This window comes from Paroedura picta, chromosome 9 (genome assembly GCF_049243985.1).
Source record: "Paroedura picta isolate Pp20150507F chromosome 9, Ppicta_v3.0, whole genome shotgun sequence".
Classification (NCBI taxonomy): domain Eukaryota; kingdom Metazoa; phylum Chordata; class Lepidosauria; order Squamata; family Gekkonidae; genus Paroedura; species Paroedura picta.
The window spans coordinates 22,709,380-22,726,500 of record NC_135377.1 but is presented as its reverse complement, the minus strand read 5'-3'; the positions used below and the strand labels follow the sequence as shown (position 1 = coordinate 22,726,500).

At 41.6% G+C, this 17,121-nt stretch overlaps 2 protein-coding genes across 9 annotated transcripts in view; one reads left to right on the top strand and one right to left on the bottom strand.

The window, feature by feature from the left end:
- Nucleotides 1-10: 10 nt before the first annotated feature.
- Nucleotides 11-9,625, top strand: LOC143844585 (E3 ubiquitin-protein ligase NRDP1-like). 5 transcript variants are annotated; one of them, XM_077351889.1, is made up of 7 exons: nt 188-247; nt 1,028-1,088; nt 3,208-3,433; nt 4,554-4,693; nt 5,532-5,694; nt 7,348-7,468; nt 8,172-9,625. In XM_077351889.1, the coding sequence occupies exons 3-7, from the start codon at nt 3,228-3,230 to the stop codon at nt 8,403-8,405; spliced, it is 864 nt and encodes a 287-aa protein (XP_077208004.1). In that variant the 5' UTR covers nt 188-247; nt 1,028-1,088; nt 3,208-3,227; the 3' UTR covers nt 8,406-9,625. The 5 variants fall into 5 exon arrangements, with proteins under 5 accessions (XP_077208006.1, XP_077208003.1, XP_077208004.1 ...); XM_077351890.1 differs by lacking the exon at nt 188-247 and adding an exon at nt 299-338; XM_077351891.1 differs by lacking the exons at nt 188-247; nt 1,028-1,088 and adding an exon at nt 11-141.
- A 1,814-nt stretch (nt 9,626-11,439) lies between these two features.
- Nucleotides 11,440-17,121, bottom strand: part of VIRMA (vir like m6A methyltransferase associated) — a 38,967-nt gene continuing 33,285 nt past the window's right edge. For 2 of the 4 annotated variants that reach the window (XM_077351877.1, XM_077351876.1), the window contains 4 exons: nt 15,243-15,406; nt 13,788-14,119; nt 12,609-12,773; nt 11,440-11,778 (listed from right to left, as the gene is read on the bottom strand). In XM_077351877.1, coding sequence (XP_077207992.1) covers nt 11,621-11,778; nt 12,609-12,773; nt 13,788-14,119; nt 15,243-15,406 — 819 coding nt within the window. In that variant the 3' untranslated portion in view covers nt 11,440-11,620. The remainder of the gene's footprint in view (nt 11,779-12,608; nt 12,774-13,787; nt 14,120-15,242; nt 15,407-17,121) is intronic. The other 2 variants (XM_077351875.1, XM_077351879.1) reach the window with 1 other exon arrangement.

Here is a 17,121-nt window from a genome sequence, read left to right as displayed (position 1 = left end):
CGGCAAACCATTCCCCCCCCCCCCCACGCATAGCGCGCGCGCTCTTTCTCAATATGGCCGGCGTGTGTCGTAAAACGCGCTCGACTTTTCCTCGTTGCCTAGGCGACGAAGGCGCTTGCAAACCGAGTGGGAGGCTTTGTGGTGAGAGGCGGGCTCCGCAAGCGGCCATTTCCTTCTCCTCCTGGCGGCGGGGGTGGGAAGTGCGCCCCTCCCTGGTGGAGAGATTGAGGTCGCGGGGTCTCTTGAAGTAAGAGGGAGGCAGAGACCAACCCCGGGGGTGGCTGTAGGTGGCCGGGCCGGCGTCGGAGAGTGTGGCTTTGGGCTTCATTGGTGCATTTGTGAGAATAACGTTATGAGCACTATGCCTTGATTGAGGGAGGGAAGGTGGGTGGGTGGGTCTTGTCCTTGTGCGGCAGCCTGTGGTCTTGTCGCACCTGCAAAGGCCGACCGAGTGTCATTAGTCCGCAGGAGGCGACAAGGCGGCATCTCGTGAAGTGGGCTCTGGCTTAAAGGCTGGGACAGCCTCTCTCCGGCTTTAAGCGCCACGGGACGCCCGCTAAATTTTCTATAAGAAGCTCACAGCAGGGATTAGTATCATGCAAAGCTACCTGTGATTTTGATAATAACATCATGGTAGTTGTGTTTATGAAATGGGTTATGGGTTTTGTGATAAGGTTTCAGGATCTGCTTTTGGGAATGACCAAAGCAGGGAACAATGTATATTCAGGCTATAATCCTTAATGTTTGTCTAAAGGTAAAGGTAAAGGTATCCCCTGTGCAAGCACCGGGTCACGTCTGACCTTTGGGGTGACGCCCTCTAGTGTCTACTGAGGAGTAAAATTCACCCCCCCCCCCGCAGACTGTAAGGTGTCCTGTAGACTAGAGAAGCAAGGCCTGTTGTGCTTTGTGCAATTTATTTCTGAGTAAACATACAAAGGAAAATGCAAACTAATATACTCTGTTGGGTGAAAAGAAATGTCATTGTGCTCAGTTAGACTTATGAGTAACATGAGTGGTGCATTTTCAGCATGGTCTCAACACATAGGAGAATAGTACAAACAAAACTAAAAAAAAATTCATTCTTGGAGGTAAGAGATCTTCCTTGCATTTTATAAAAACAGCTTTAAGGAAACAGACTTGAAGGATGAATAGTGAATATATTGAAGGGCCAGGGCAAAAGAATACTGTTTCTGTGGTACATACTCTTACTATTGGTTAATTGTTTTTATGGAACATTGAGAGTTTGTCAACAATAAGCAGAATACACTGAGCATGATCAACTCAATGTTAAACACTTACTGATTGTAGTGGAAAAAATACGCATGCATTTTGCACTTTCTACCTGGAAGTAGGAGAGTAATATAAAGCAAAGGATGCACAGCTAGCTGCTTATGTGAATATATAAGACACTATATTTGGATTTCATGTTTCCATTATTTGTGCATTTAATGATGAAAAAGAAAATGAAGTATCAATCCCAGTGAGTTACTATTAGGAGAAATTAGAGTACCCAAAGACAATGTAATATTACACTGTGTCTAGAAACCAGACACAGTGTAAAGAAGTCCATGATTAAGTCCCATGTTGGTTTTCCTGAAAAATGGACTTTCTTATTATATAAAAGCAGTTGAATTAACAGGACCAGGGGCAGGAGGGTTGGGTTTCCTTTTATTTCAACTGCTTTTATGCAACAAGAAAATCCACTTTTTAGGAAAACCGACATGGTTTCCTTTTATCTATTTTATGGCTTTGCACACTTAGAAAAAGTCGAGAGTGGAATTCAGGTCCTTTAGGCAGGCCGCTATGACATCTTCCACATTTATTTAGCTGTGAAATTTATTATCCTTTCATTGAACAACCCTTTTGTTACCACTATTTTCTATCCCATTTTGATTCAGTTTCCAGTCTAACTGGCAATGCTTTAAAGAAGCATGATAAAAGAAGTTTGTGTCTCTGCTGCTTCTCAAAGATTTACACCTGTGACAGATGTTCAGCTGAGTGTTGTGAACTACAGAAAATATATTTTGATATATAAACTCCTTGTATTCTCATAATCAATAAGGCATGCACATTTTATGTTGCGATATACATGATCAGTATAATAATAATTTATTCTGTATTTACAGTCCTGTTCGATATAACGGATAACAAAAAAGCAGATCTTAATTCTGTACTGCAACAGACCCTTAACTCAGTTTTATTTTTTTTAATATTGTCTATCTCGAATGATTTTTAAAGTTTTCATTTTCCTCAGGGACCTTAGGCCAGGCACACTTTCTTAGCTTAATCTACGTCACAGGGTTGTTGTGATGATAAAATGGAGGAGAGGAAAATGGGAGCTTACCATGGTAGACTGTTCCTCTCTCTCAATTTTGCTGTGACTTCTCATTTGCCTGTCTCCAGAGGACTCAGGGTACAAGACAATGTAAAGCCACAATTAAAATCTCCAAGCTAAAATCTCATTACAATAAGTTAAGGACTTGCCCATAAACCATCTAAGTCACCAGATTTAAAAGAAATGCTCATCAAAACAGTTCTGCTTGGCAAAGCCTCCAGAATTTACCTGACCTCTTCTGGAATGCTGGCCCACCAAGTATTTTATTCATTCAGAATATTTTAATCCTGTCTTTCTATACTCGGGGAATTCCCCAAAGTGGGGAATATTAAAACACTTAAACAATTTAAAACATTTAAAATCTTTAAAACCCCCCCCCCGCTCCGGAGGAGTGGGAGGAATAAAAGAGTAAGGGCAAGTGGGGAGGAGTTAGTGCGGGCCCTGTCCGGGATAAAAACTCGGGGGCCCCAATCAGGAGCCGCAAAGCGGCTCCTGATTGGGCCCCCCGAGTGTCCATCCAAGGCCACTTCCCACTGTCCTCACAGGGGCTGCTATGGTTGTTGAGATTTTCTTGGTGATGTGATGTTTCTGTACAATCTGTGACTTAACAGAAGCTTGGCTAATGGGTAGAGGAGCTCTTTATACAAGTAGGCATGCAAAATGGAGTTCAGTTTGTGGCTTATTAAATACAAAATTAAAAAGCCACCTGAGGTTCCATGGGAGCTCTGTCTACATCAGTTTCCAAACTAGTTCAATTACACTTGGCATTATAGAGGCAGGTGTGATACCATATTCCACGCATCTTCAAAGGCAGCATGAGAAATGGTTGTAGTTTTCCAGCAACACTGATTCTGTGTTTCATTATTCTGTAGGCTAAAGATCTGTACGAAGAATGGGTTATGACATTGAGCGCTTTGTTGGTTATGTTAACGAGGGCCTGTTATGCTGCATTTGCCGAGATGTTCTAGAAGATCCCCTGCAAGCTCCTTGTGAACATGCTTTCTGCACTTCCTGCATACAAGGATGGCTTGTCCATTACAGTAACTGCCCAGAGGACCGTCAGCCACTTGATCTGTCCAATCTCCGACCTCTCTACAGGTGTGTAGCTAACTTGAGGCACTTTACTCATATCACTAGCTCTGATAGTCAGCGTTATAAATGCAATGGTAGGACGGTGTAGTGGTCAGGAATGCCGACTTCTAATCTGGTGAGCCAGGTTTGATTCCTCGCTCCTCCACACGCAGCCAGCTTGGTGACCTTGGGCTCATCACAGCACTGATAGAGTTGTTCTGTCCAAGCAGTAATATCAGGGCTCTTTCAGCCCCACCTACTTCACAGGGTGTCTGTTGTGGGGAGAGGAAAAGGAAGGTTATTGTAAGCTGCTTTGAGACTCCTTCAGGTAGAGAAAAGCGGCATATAAGAACCAACTCTTCTTTTTGTACACTAACTTCAGCTTATCAAAACAAAGGTGGAATTGTCTGGCCTAGATACAAGTTTAGTCACTTTCACTTAGCACCGGAATTCTTGAAAGGCAGGTACCTCCTATAACTGTATTTCACTGACTTTTGTATGCATTGCCTTTATACTATTGAATATTTCAATCTGTGACATATTGGCAGAACTCGATTACTCAGTCCATTCATTTTGGGAACAGTAGGAAATGGTTTAAGTCAAAATATCTCACTTTCTGATTGGAAATTGATATGGAATAGCATCCCTTCCAAATTAATTTGTTAAAATTCAGTACTAATGGTTAGTTGTTTCAAGACAGAATAAATTTAATATACAAAATAGAGGCGATAAATGTTGGTTGTGCCATGCTAATAGAACAGATTTTAAATATATCTTTGAGACATGCTAGAAAATTCAAGTTTTTTGTTATAGTGTTTTGAAATTACAAGCTGCAGATTACCATAGTAATAATATTGTTATTTAAAAGACTTAATACTTGATGGAGATTTCGTAACAGTTCTAAACTTACCAACTGTGACAAAATTAGTATAGCAACACACTGGAAAAATGTAATGGAAAAAGAATGATGAATACAACTAGGAAAATGATTTTAATGATCAAGTTTTGTAGAAATCACATCCAATTCTGGAGTGAATACATCTGAATGCTGGTCTCTTTTTCTAATATACTGGGATTTCAAAATGGAATCTGCCTATATGTATATTTTGACATGTTATTGATGATATGAAATCGATGTGTGAAACAGGTACATGAAGAATGATCTTAATCGACTCCAGCTTCACTGCAGAAACAAAGAACGTGGCTGTGAAATGGTGTGTTCACTGGAATCCATTGACAGACATGAACGCGAGTGTAAATACAGCCAGATCCCCTGTTCTAATGCTGGTAGGCAGAAATGTTTAGGAAATGCCTTATTACCTTGCAAATAGGACACAAATGGTAAATTTCCATTTTCTTTTGAATTCAGTTCCATGTTTTTAGAATATAGATCAAGAAAGTGGCTGTTATTGAGTGGCATTTCTCTGTGAATTCCTCTCTGCATTTTGCTAGGATTAATTGAAACAGTAGGCTTTTATGGAGGATTGGCACCACCGTTTGGGGAGCTAATATTCCCTTATTGCACATCTATGGGAATTCTTGTACCTGTCTAGTCATAGAAAACACTAGCCTCGGACTAAAATAGACATGGTGTAAGAGATCCAAGATCAGCAATGGTATTGTATCCATTCATTACATTTCTAATCAGTTTAATGACACAGTGCATTTTTAGAAGTGGAGACATTTCTGTGGACAGCATAGAAGTGGGAATTTTTCGATCCCATATCATTGCTACTTTTTCGGATCAAATATATCAGCTCCGCATGGATGATTTGAGCTTTTTTTTTTAAGAAACCGGAAATCCTAATTAAGGACCTCTTGTGTCCCATGTAGTTTGGCACTCACATGGCTGGATAATGGATAACATGAAAAGCACTGACTTAGCTGGGTAACTAAAACCCAGGAAGTCTTTTGCTTGTTAACATTTGATATTTACTTGGATTATCATGGGATGTTGAAATAGTTCTGTCTCTGATATTATGTAAAATAAACAGTACAATCCTAAGAAGAGTTACCACCCTTGTAAATCCATTGATGGCAATAGGCATAGCAGGGCATAACTCTGCTGAGGATTGCACTGAAAACTACTTACCACTTCCCCTTTGATCGTCTGCTTTCTGTTTAGGCTGCCCAGTTCAGGTTCAACGATGCAACTTAGATAGCCACTTGGCAGAGTGTGAGTACCGGAGCCGAGAATGCCCCAATGGTTGTGGATACAGCATTCTCAGAACTGAAGATGCTCAGCACAACTGCGTGGCAGAGCTGAGAACAGAACTAGAACTCCTCAGGTGAGCAAATATTCTCTCGTTTGCTCTGACTGCTCACATTTTTTGAAACAAAAAGCACTCATGGATTATTGCAACTAGAATCTATTGAATTGCCAGTATTTTAATGATCTCTGTGTTCATGGATGTGCAAAACAAACATGTTTGAAAACAAACTCAGATGTTTCTGTAATGCATTTGGTGGTTAGCAGTGTTAGCTTCATGAACTGTGACGATTGCCATCTTGTGGTACTATTTTTCAGTTTCGGTGTGGCTTTCCTATAATTTGTCAATCTTTATTACCCAGTTTCTCCCTCCTTGGACGATAGTTATTCAATGTTAAAAAGAAACTGCCATCCATTTTTTCTGAGCTACAGAATGGCACAGAAACTGTCATTGCCATTATAAGCCAGAGTAAATGCTTACTATGTGTAGCCAACCATCAAGATTTAGCCTTTCAGGGAATTTGCAGGGATGGTTTTTCCAGAACAAAAGAAAGGCTAGAGATATGAAGCAGGGAAGCCTAGCAGAGGGACAGTGAATTGACAATTGTCTGCTTAACACCATTTCCCATTCTCTAGCATTCCTCAGTGCATGGACCACTTTTTAATGCAAACTTAAGGATATTCTCCCTGTTAGAATATTTGCAGCATGTTATCATACTTGCACAACAATTAAGCACCTCTGCCTAGAAAATACTCAGCCCTTTTTCTTGATCTTCTTGCAGCTTTGCTATTCTTCCCATCCTTTTCTGCTGGTATCTCCAAGCTTATTTCTTTAGTTTCTCAGCCAGCACTGATCTTCTTGGTAAGTGAAGCTGGTAACAAACACTATCCACTTACAAATAAGATAAGTTGTCAGGGTGTTAAAATAGCCTGATGGGATTTACCATTTTTAAAAATAACACTGGCACATTATCTATGCCCTAATAATGCATCCTGTATTTACACTGTTATGATCACAGACCTCAACCATCTTGTCTTGATGCTCTTTCTTATTACATCTTCACTTTGTGGAGTTGCTAAGCTTTCCTAAATTATTACTAAACCTAATTACTTAAGATATATGCATTTTTGTGCGATAGCACACAAACACCTATTGAAAAATAAGCAGGATGAACTACTGTTAAGTCCTTGGAAGAGTTTGCAACTGTCTTGAGCGAGCCTGGTGTAACGGTTAGGAGTGCAGACTTTTAACCTGGCGAGTTGGATTTAATTCCCCGTTCTTCCCCCACATGCAGCCAGCTGGGTGACCTTGGGCTGGCCACAGCACTGATAAAGCTGTTCTGACTGAGCAGTGATGTCAGGGCCCTCTCAGCCTCACCTACCTCACAGGGTGTCTGTTGTAGGGAGAGGAAAGGGGATTGTAAGCCATTTTGAGACTGTAAGCTACAAACAGTGGGGTGTAAAGACCATCTCTTCTTCTAACCTCTGTTTGCTATTTCTGCCATTATTGGAAATGAGCGATTCTCAACAAGAGGCTAAACTGCTTTTAAAGACTTGTGATGTATGCAGGACAACAGGAAGATGGCAGTATTTGAAGGCAATCGTTTTGCCACAAGTGATGAATATCTGAAATACTGTCAGAACAGCTTGTTTTTCCTGTGTGTGTATAGAAATAGTAGGTGGCCTCAATGTTGCATTTTTAGGCTGAAGAAAGAAAAAAAATATTTTCTAGGTCAGAGATGGTCTGCAGAATGGAAGAAGTAAAACGTGAGATGGAATCCAGATTAGATTCCCAAAGGAGACATATGGTGCTCAAAGAGAGTCTTTTGCAAAATGAGATTGAAGAGCTTAAGGTATATATACAATTTTTGTACGCAATTGTACTACAGTGACCTCCCAAGTAAGTTTGCTTCCCTAATTTTTTGCTTTCAGTGACTTAATGCCTCTGTCCAATTTATGCCCTGATGACTATTCTGTGTTCAAGTAGCTACAGCGTTTACTTTTTTGAAGTAACAAGTCATATGAACGTTAAATAGACCTTCATAATTATTCTCATTTCTAAGTGTGACTGATTTGAAATTATCCTTCAGCTGTCTTTGCTGTGCAGCCCTCCAACTACTAGAAGCCCTCATTCCTGTCCTTTCCATGCTTACTAAGGCAGCAGGCTCTAAATGCCACCCCCTGCAAGTATGAAAGGCCCTGCCCAGTGAGTCCCATGCACACAACAGCATCTGGGACCCGAAGCACACCAGTGTGCCACTGTGCCTCACCCTGGTGAACACCAGAATAGAAAACAGCATAGTGGAGCAAAGTGTAGTCCATGGACATCGGGTTGACTACCCCTGTTTTACAGTACCTACTGCCAATTCTTTTAACTGGAGGTGCCAGGGACTGAACCTGGGATTTTCTGCATGCTCTGCCACTGAACCTTGGCCCTTTTCTGAATTCCTGGGTGGGGGGGGGTCACAAATGATAGAGAAAATTGTGACCCTCTGAAGTTCGTAATTCTGATGAGTGTTTAACCCTGTTTTCATTTAACCTGTTAATGCTTTTCAGAGTCAGATGTCTAGGATGATGTCCGATATACGTACCCTGATGGCAACTGAAAGGCAGCACCGTCAAGAACTGGAGCAGGTAGAACTTGAAAAACAGGAATTGCTGGAGCTTGTGAAGGGCCTCCAGAAGGATAACCGACTGAATCAGGATGGCAACAAGAAAGGGACAAACGTCCGACCACTAACTCGACTGGAAGGCATGAAGCGAAAACCAAGAGAGGTTACAATCATATAAAGGAAGCTCTCAAATTCCTGTTTCCTCTGAATAACTAGCAAGTGTTCTTCTCACGTCTATGTACCTAAAAGGGATGCAGTCCAATAGTACTGAAAAAGGCCACATGTGGGAGCCTCTCCACTAGAGACCAGACGTCACCTATGTCTTGAAGGGACAGCATTTTAGGAAATCTAAGCAGAACCGATTGTGAATTTAAAAAGAACTATTTAATACGAGATACAAATATATTCTTGGGATTGTCTTTGGTGCTCAAATCTTTTTTTAAAGAATCTTTCATAGGTAGGACTGGACTTCCCTTATTCAAAAAACAGTTCTATTGTTGAGCAAAGGCTGTTCTTTGTAGTGACCCTACAGATACTTGCATCCTATCAGCTTTTCTGCACATTACAGCACTTGCTCTATACAGCTTTTGTGCACACAAGGGTCATAGGAAAACTATAAGTCTTTTTGATAGTTGGGCTCCAACTCGAGGGGTGCATCGATGTTACAGCAAAAAAACCCAAATACCAAATGTGGCTAGCTTCCAGATAATTCAGAAGCTACCTCAACTTCCAGATGTCAAAAATGGATGGAATTGTGTGGAAATTCTAGTATTTATTGTCTGATCCTTAATATATGTTTAGGCCAGCATAATACGCTAAAACCTGATGTGTTATAAAGTATGGAATTGGAAATAAGAGGGAAATAAACTATATATGAGTGGCTCAGACTTTAAAAATGGACTTTGCATTGCCTTTATTATAACAAATCCTTTGTAAAGATAGAAGCATAAGCCAGTTTTCTTACAGGAGTAATATTACTGTAGCATTTGTGATACATTTCAGAGAAATAATTTTCCCCCAATTAACCCCTATGGCTTGCATCCAGCTTACGTAGGGGGCTGCCAGGGTAGAGCTGAAAATCCCCATGTGGAATTGTCTCCTGAACTTTGGAACCTAGTGTTAATATTTTATACTGTAGTATGAAATATATTTACTGAAAAACAGAACTTTCTCCTCTTCTAGGAACTATTATGCAATGCATAGAGGAACAGTTAATTACATCGGTATGCCATTTCTTCAGCTGTTCTTGGCAATTTGAAAACTTCATACAAACAACCAGAAAACTCAAATTATACACATTACAGATCTCATTTCATCTATTACATTAGAAGTGGCAGGTCATTCTAGTAATGATGTTTAGTGTCTTATTTTGGATAATAAATAAATAGCTTTTGGCGACCATGTCCTTAGCACTGTAAGGAAAACTATGCATCATATTGGGTTTGTAAAGACACCACACAGCTGTATTTTTCTCTAAAGGCTACTTTCAAGTGCATTCTGAAAGTCCAATTTGAGCACAACCTCCTCCTGAGTTCACCGGCAAGAAAACCTTTATTTTTGAAGTCTCCTTGGATCTTCTTTGCACTCATTACTGAGTATCTCTTGGCTTAACAACCTGCCTTCCTGCTGACTAGTTACTACCAAATTACTGAAAGTTGACAGTGAGAGGAAAAGGGCAATTTTGTACCCTCTTCCTTGCAGCCCAAGGATTCTGTGTTACCAGGGCCAGGAGGAGCTGTTGGAGAGGGAAGAGACCACAGCATAAATCTACATACGCCAGAGCCTTTTGTTGACAGTCTGCTAGTGCCAAGTTCATTTGCAGATCTTTTGTACAAATGCTTCCTTTTTATTTGTACTCAGAGCAACTCCCTGTTGCTGATTATTGCCATTTCACAGAAAAGTGAGCCATGTGAACTCATTTTGTGATTTTTTCCCATGTTATCCCAGCGACTATTGAATTTAATTTACTTTGTCATTTCCCACTCCACATTCACAATCTGAAGCATTTCTGTTGATTTCTGCTAGATGAGTGTACCTGACTTCAGAACAGCAAAGTTGGGAAAGATGGCAAACTAAAAAACCTATTGACAGAAACAGCACTGGATACTGAAAAATCAGGTACAAGGTTTAAAGGGAGAATATGTGAAACAGCTGGAAAATTTCAGATGAAGCTGGGCATAAAGAAATGGCACTTGTTTTAACTCCAAATAAGATTCAGGGTTAACCAGATCTAGATTTGATCAGACATGAGAACTAACTTGAGAACCTTCCTCAGCAGGATAAAAAATACCATGACTCCATCCAAATAGAAAGAGCCTCTTGTGGCGCAGAGTGGTAAGGCAGCTGTCTGAAAGCTTTGCCCATGAGGCTGGGAGTTCAATCCCAGCAGCCGGCTCAAGGTTGACAGCCTTCCATCCTTCCGAGGTCGGTAAAATGAGTACCCAGCTTGCTGGGGGGTAAACGGTAATGACTGGGGAAGGCACTGGCAAACCACCCCGTATTGAGTCTGCCATGAAAACGCTGGAGGGCGTCACCCCAAGGGTCAGACATGACTCGGTGCTTGCACAGGGGATACCTTTACCTTTATCCAAATAGAACTGTTGAATCCATCCCTCTATAAGGTTGCTAACCACATGGAGAGAGAAAAATATGCTGCTCTTTGAACAGAGGCTTAGTGGGATGTTGTTCACATCTGCCAATGAAAAGTTTGTTTCAACTGCTTCTAAGGGAGTGAGTCATTTTTTTCCAGGTAGTTGGCAACCTCCTCCCACTAGCATCTTGAAAGAAAGCCGCCACAAGTCCTTGGAGAAGTGGCGGGGTATAAATCCAACTATAAATAAAGTCCCCTTGCTTCCACTGTGCTATAAGAATTGCATTGTCAGAATCCAACCCATGGTTTTATATAGACAACTTCTAGAGAGTATAGAAAATTCGTCTAGCAAAAGCTTTAAAAATGGCTGTAATGAGCAAAGCCATAGCAATTATTTAGTGGATGAGATTGTGAGGATTTAAAAACTGCACCCTAGCAGAAAAAGGAAGCAAAGCACTCCAGATATTATATTGTACCATAAATTCATAGGAGAGGTATCTTCTTCACAAAAGTATTGGCTTTGATATGGATGCTACGTACATGGTTGACACTGCTAAAGCAAGCCTTAAATCAGTACATCTGACATGCTATGTCCTATTCTGCCAGAAAATGCAGGCAACAGTACACAAAAAAATGTTTTATTGAAATCTCAGATCTTGTATCAAACAAAATTTGATTCTTCCCAACAAAACCAAACCACTTCTTGCTGGCCCAGATATCAGTAAGTCTAGCATTGGTCCTCGAGCACTTAAGCATTCTATTGGTATCTTGAAACGGTCAGAGTCAGGATGTTCTAAAATGGTCTATCGAGTAAAAGAACGAACATGGCGTCCTCTTCCACTGCCTCCACTAAGGAATTTTCCTCTTGAGCCACTGCTACTGCCACTGTTCGCACTTGCCCAAGATGGCCCAATTCCTCCACGGCCTCTTGAAGCACGATCACGAGGACTTGGACGATATCCTTAACGTGAGAGAAAAGATAATAACAGGGCATAAGTGGTTTCTATCAAAATCTAAATGGGGGCAAATATGTAGGTTACAATGTTCAGTGCTAGAGAAAGTACAAAGCAGCAGGGAAACAGGAAGCCCCAACATGAGAAGCACTGTCTCAGCCTTCGCTTTGCAAGACCTGAGCAAGATTCTTAATGATGGGATTGGTTTTTTTTTGGGGGGGGGGAGACAGGCATTCATAGCAATGGGATTTTTGTTGGGGGTTATTCATAAGGGTTGCCATACGTCAGAGGCAATGGCACATACAACACAGCAAAAAATCTCAAACAGCCTTGTTGGGCCAAACTAATACGGAGGCACTTCAATCTTTATGACAAATCAGTCACTAATATATAAAGGCTTAAGACTTTTTCTGTTCTACACTAGAAAATGGGGACCCAATTACAGAAAAGTTCTACTGAAATCAAGAATGGAGATCCTGTAATTTTCAAATTTTTATTTAGGAATTTATATCCCACACCTTCACCTGAAGATCTCAGGTGCCTGGGGTCAAGCTGAACTTAAATTTTACAAAGCAGGGACAAAGAGACAGACACTTTCACTCACAAGCATGCAACATTACTGAGACACCACTAATGTGGCCTAATTAAAAAACTTGGAAATGAAAAACTCTGTTATTCAGGTTTTTCCTTCCACTGGAATTCTTACATGTGGAGCAAACTTACTAAGTGCAGCAACTGTAAGAGAAAGGCCAATTGAAATGTGATAATCCTTATTGTGTTATCATAAGTTCAGCTAATGCTATGTATATTTCCAATATGTTAAAGAACACCCACATACCTGCAGAACTTAATGGCCTCAGGGGTGGAAGCGGGCCCCTGTTAAAATTGCTTTGTCCGCCTCTGCTTTCACTGTAGGTGCCTCGCGGAGAACTCTGCGCACTCCAACTTGACCCTCTAGCTCCTTCGCGCCGACTGTAATTTCCTAAACAGCAAGGATAACTGGCTAAAGCAATTATAGAAAGTTTCAGTATTATGCATAAAATGCTGAACTGTACTTTATGTTTAATTAAATCTGTTAAGTAGCACAATAATGTAGCCCGGTGAACAGAGTTAAGCTCTGAGATGGGAAACTGTAAGTTCAAACCCGGCAACTACCACCACATCACCTCATTGTGACCTTAAAGAAACCATTCTCTTTAATCCTCAGATCCCAGCTATAACATATGAATACTACCAGGATGGATGAAAGATGGAACAAAATAATGTAAAGCACTTTTGCTTGTGAAAACCAACATCACAAATTATACAGTGGCATTGCTAAACTGAAGTATACTTTGAAGAATTCTCCAGATAATTATAGATTCTAGAGGGTAGCCGTGTTGGTCTGAAGTAGCACAACAAAAACTGAGTCCAATAGAACCTTTAAGACCAACTAAGATTTATTCAAGGTGTGAGCTTTTGTGTAGGCACTTCCTCAGCATTTTGTCTGAGGAAGTGTGCCTGCACATGAAGACTCATGCCTTAAATAAATCTTTGTTTGTCTTAAAGGTGCTATTGGACTCAATTTTTGTTCTCCAGATCAGTGGTCCCCAACCTTTTTATCACCGGGGATCGGTCAACACAATTTTACTGAAGCCCGGGGGAGGGGGGGGTATTCTTTTGCCAAGGGATGTTGCCGCCACCACCTGAGCCCCTGCTCCACTTGCTTTCCCACCGGCACCCCTGACTTCCCACCACCCACTGGGGGGTGCTCCCAGCAGCAGCTTCATAGTGCCACGCCGTGGGGGGGCCCAGCTATGGCAGCCGCCGGAGAGCACCAAAGGTGAGCCAGCGGCAGAGTGTCAGGGCAGCCCCCGAGGCAGCAGCTGGGGAGGAGGACAAGGAAGAGCCACGGCCCGGTACCAACTGGTCCCTGGACCGGGGGTTGGGGACCGCTGCTCTAGATAATGGAACCCCAACCCAGAGAGCTCCCCCCTTCCTTAAAGACCACATATCTCAAAGAGATCCAAGAACATACCTTTTGATGCAGGTGGTGTGAAGAACCTATTCTGGCTGTGAAAGGCCCCTCGCCCTCCTCGGTTTCCTGAGAATCCACCACGTGAGGAGATCTTCTGTGAAACCTTTGGTGGTCTCTTGGGAGGTGGAATTCCATCTGGTGGAACCACTTCTTTGCTTTCAGCAGCCACAAAATCATCCACGTGCATAGAAGGCGGCCTGCTTGTATTTTGCTTCCTCTGACGGAAGATATCATGAGGCCGGATGCCTTGGCCAAATGCTCCCCTGCCTCTTCCTCTAGGAGGGGGCACGATATGGGCTCTCTTTGCGGGTTCGATGTACTCTGACTTCCCACTATTGAGGCCCAAAATAATGGCATAGTAAGTTTAGGTTAATGCAAGGCATCTCACCTACAAAACATCAAACAGGAGTTTCTTCCCTTCTTTCCGACTGCCCCTCCCTACTGATCTAGATCAGAATAAATTGCTCAAGCAAGTTTTACAGGGGTCTTAAGTATAAAAGAGCAGCTACAGCTTACAAGGGCTGCCAAATCTTAGCACTGAGCCTCAATTCTTTGGATTGGGAGACAAGCAGAATACCAGCTGTTTTTTCCTGACAGCCTTTTCTTAGGACTGTATTTGAATGCCGACATCCTCTTTCATGACTCATTGGGACTGGCTGTGACATTGTCTTATTTAATGGCACGGGCTGCTTAGTTTCTCTTCAGAATACTGGCAGGCTTCACAGGGCACGTTCTCTCCCCTACAAGGCTAAACAGCTGTGGCACTCCCAAGCCCAACCGCTCTGTGTCACCCTCCCTCTATGTTCTGTCTCTCTCTTTATCACACCCAATTCTGTGCTGGCAGATCTAGTTATGTGTTGGAGATGAAGAAATCCCAATTTTTTAAGGATAAGGTAACCCTTAGGCTAAATCCCAATTCTGTGCTGGCAGATCTAGTTATGTGTTGGAGATGAAGAAATCCCAATTTTTTAAGGATAAGGTAACCCTTAGGCTAAATCCCATGTTTTTCCCACTTTCTTTATCCATAGGACCTTTGCTCTTCAGCTTCCCTTTTGAGACACAGCTGATATCTTACAGACACCATATGGTTTAATCTGCATGGATGGAGTAGTCATCATCATGTAAGATAAAAGAGAAACCTGGCTTTCCAGACATGTGTTGAAGTACAGTTACTTGTGTATTAAGTCCCTTTAAATTAACATATAGGTTAGATCCAGTCAGCTTTTCTGTTAGTGAAAAGGGAAAGAGGAGCCACCGAAAAGGCCATTCATGGTGCTCATGGGACCAAGGCATGTGCAAAATATACGTGTAATGGGGGCTTATAACAAGCAGGGGAATTCAGTAAAATGGTGGTGGGGTGTGTGGACTGGATGGATCCAATCCTACACTTGCACCTCCTCACCACCCTTGCAATGAGGAAATCCCAATCCCCAATAAGGCACAACCGCTAGTTACCTTGTTATGAATGTCTCATGCTTGTGTTTGCCAAGTTTAAAGCCTTTTGTGGTTTTTGTCCGTCCAGGAGAAGAGGGTTCTGATAAAAATGACCTCTCCAATTCTGCTTGCAGGTCAAAATCACTGCATCCTTTTTCTGACAAGTCAATTAAGTCAACCTTTACCTGTGAAAGGAAGGAAGCCATTGCATTTTAACCCTTTACACAATCAAAGGTAGGCATTCCAGTAAAAGAGCATGACACTTTGGGGGTGGTTAAGTGAGCAACTCAATGGAGGGGGTAGGACTTTTTAATATAGTCCTGCTAACTCTGAGGAATCCTGTCCTAAGATGCTTAAAAGTTAACCTAATATTGGCCTGGTTCAGATATTTCATCCTGAAATTTTTTTTTCAGCTGGGAAGGGTTGAACAAAGAATAGAGGGTTATTTTTATTGCATTACTGTTCAGCTGCAGGGTCAGTCCAGGAACAAACATGTAAACAACTGAAACTGTCTCTCAGCACTGAGGAAAGATATCTGCTCAGAAATGGGTCTTTTAAAATGCATTTCTATAAGCACAGAAAACCCCTAGATGTTTTAACTCTACAAGGTATTGTGCCTTGAAAAAGGGTTGCAAGTAGTTTCTTAAAACAAGCTTATTTCATGTTTGAAGCATAGAGCCAGTGCAGGTTTTTGTTTCTGTTGTTCCCTGCACTGTGTTTTCCAAAACTACTTGCTGTTACTGCCAAAAACATGCCAAGAACTGCAGTGAAGAGCCCAATGTAAAGAGAGGCGTGTCTGCTCTCCTGAACCAAAGTCACCTATACATGAACTGCAAAGAATACAACCTTCTACATAAGGGGGATTCCCAGAACTATGTACATACAGAACCATGACTCAAAAAGGTACCCTACACAGTAACTGGTATCTTAAGAGTCCCAAATCCACTGACATATTCTGAGAAGAGAAAAAAAGACAAACACCTGAAATCCAAATGTCGATGACACCAAGAATCAAGCTAGATGATATGACTGGAGACAGAGGGCACTCATTTGGGGATGTGACAAATGTTGGAAGAACTTAAACTTTGTCCCCTTCAATTAGGCAACAAAGTAAACAGGTGTAGGGAAAACTGTGCCCATACCTCTGTCCTCAGCCCTGAAGAGTGGTGTAGCAACCCAGCAACCCCTTGACCAAGGAAAAGTTAGAAAAAGTTCCCTGTAGCCTGCTGAGTGGTCGGAATTACTCATTTATGCCTTGGAGAAATAGATGTTTTTTGGATTCTCTGAGAGGTAACTATGAAAACTGTTGATCACACCTACAGTAACTTGCAGAACTGAGTTTTTACAAGCAACAGAATGTGTTAGGGGAATTCAAAGGCTATAACGATGGAAATTAAAATACATTCCCATAAAAACTATTAGTTATTTTATCACTGGCTTTTGTTCTGCAGTGTTTCTAGGCATTCTTTCCATTCTCTCTTATATTCTATTTTTATTCTCTTTTATTCCTGTGCTTCAGTAAACCAATTAATTTGTTTCAGTGAAGCTACTGTCTGTCCCTTCCGTATTGGTTCAGAGCAAGGAAGCAACAATTAACATGACTAATTCAGATCAGCCATTTCAGCCTCTTAACTTCACATTTTTAACTTGTAAATGTAGGCTGTGTGTACAAGAAACAGAAAATACACCTTCAAACATAAATAGGTGGACATAACAAAAGGAGGCCGTGTTGGCCGTGTGCTGCACGTAGCTTATCTGGGTAAATATGTGCTACATAATGCATGAAGCTGCTTTCCAAGATCTTGAAGACAATGAGCTACAAGTAAAAGTAGCAGGTGTGTAAATCTCAAGGAATACCTAAGGCTGATCATCCAGGTCTCATACCCTTGACTAGGCCAGT

Coding starts and splice junctions, on each gene's coding strand:
- LOC143844585 (XM_077351891.1), top strand. CDS start 3,228: ATGGGTTATGACATTGAGCGCTTTGTTGGTTATGTTAACGAGGGCCTG. Junction 3,434..4,553: donor AATCTCCGACCTCTCTACAG/GTGTGTAGCTAA, acceptor TGTGTGAAACAG/GTACATGAAGAATGATCTTA. Junction 7,469..8,171: donor ATGAGATTGAAGAGCTTAAG/GTATATATACAA, acceptor AATGCTTTTCAG/AGTCAGATGTCTAGGATGAT.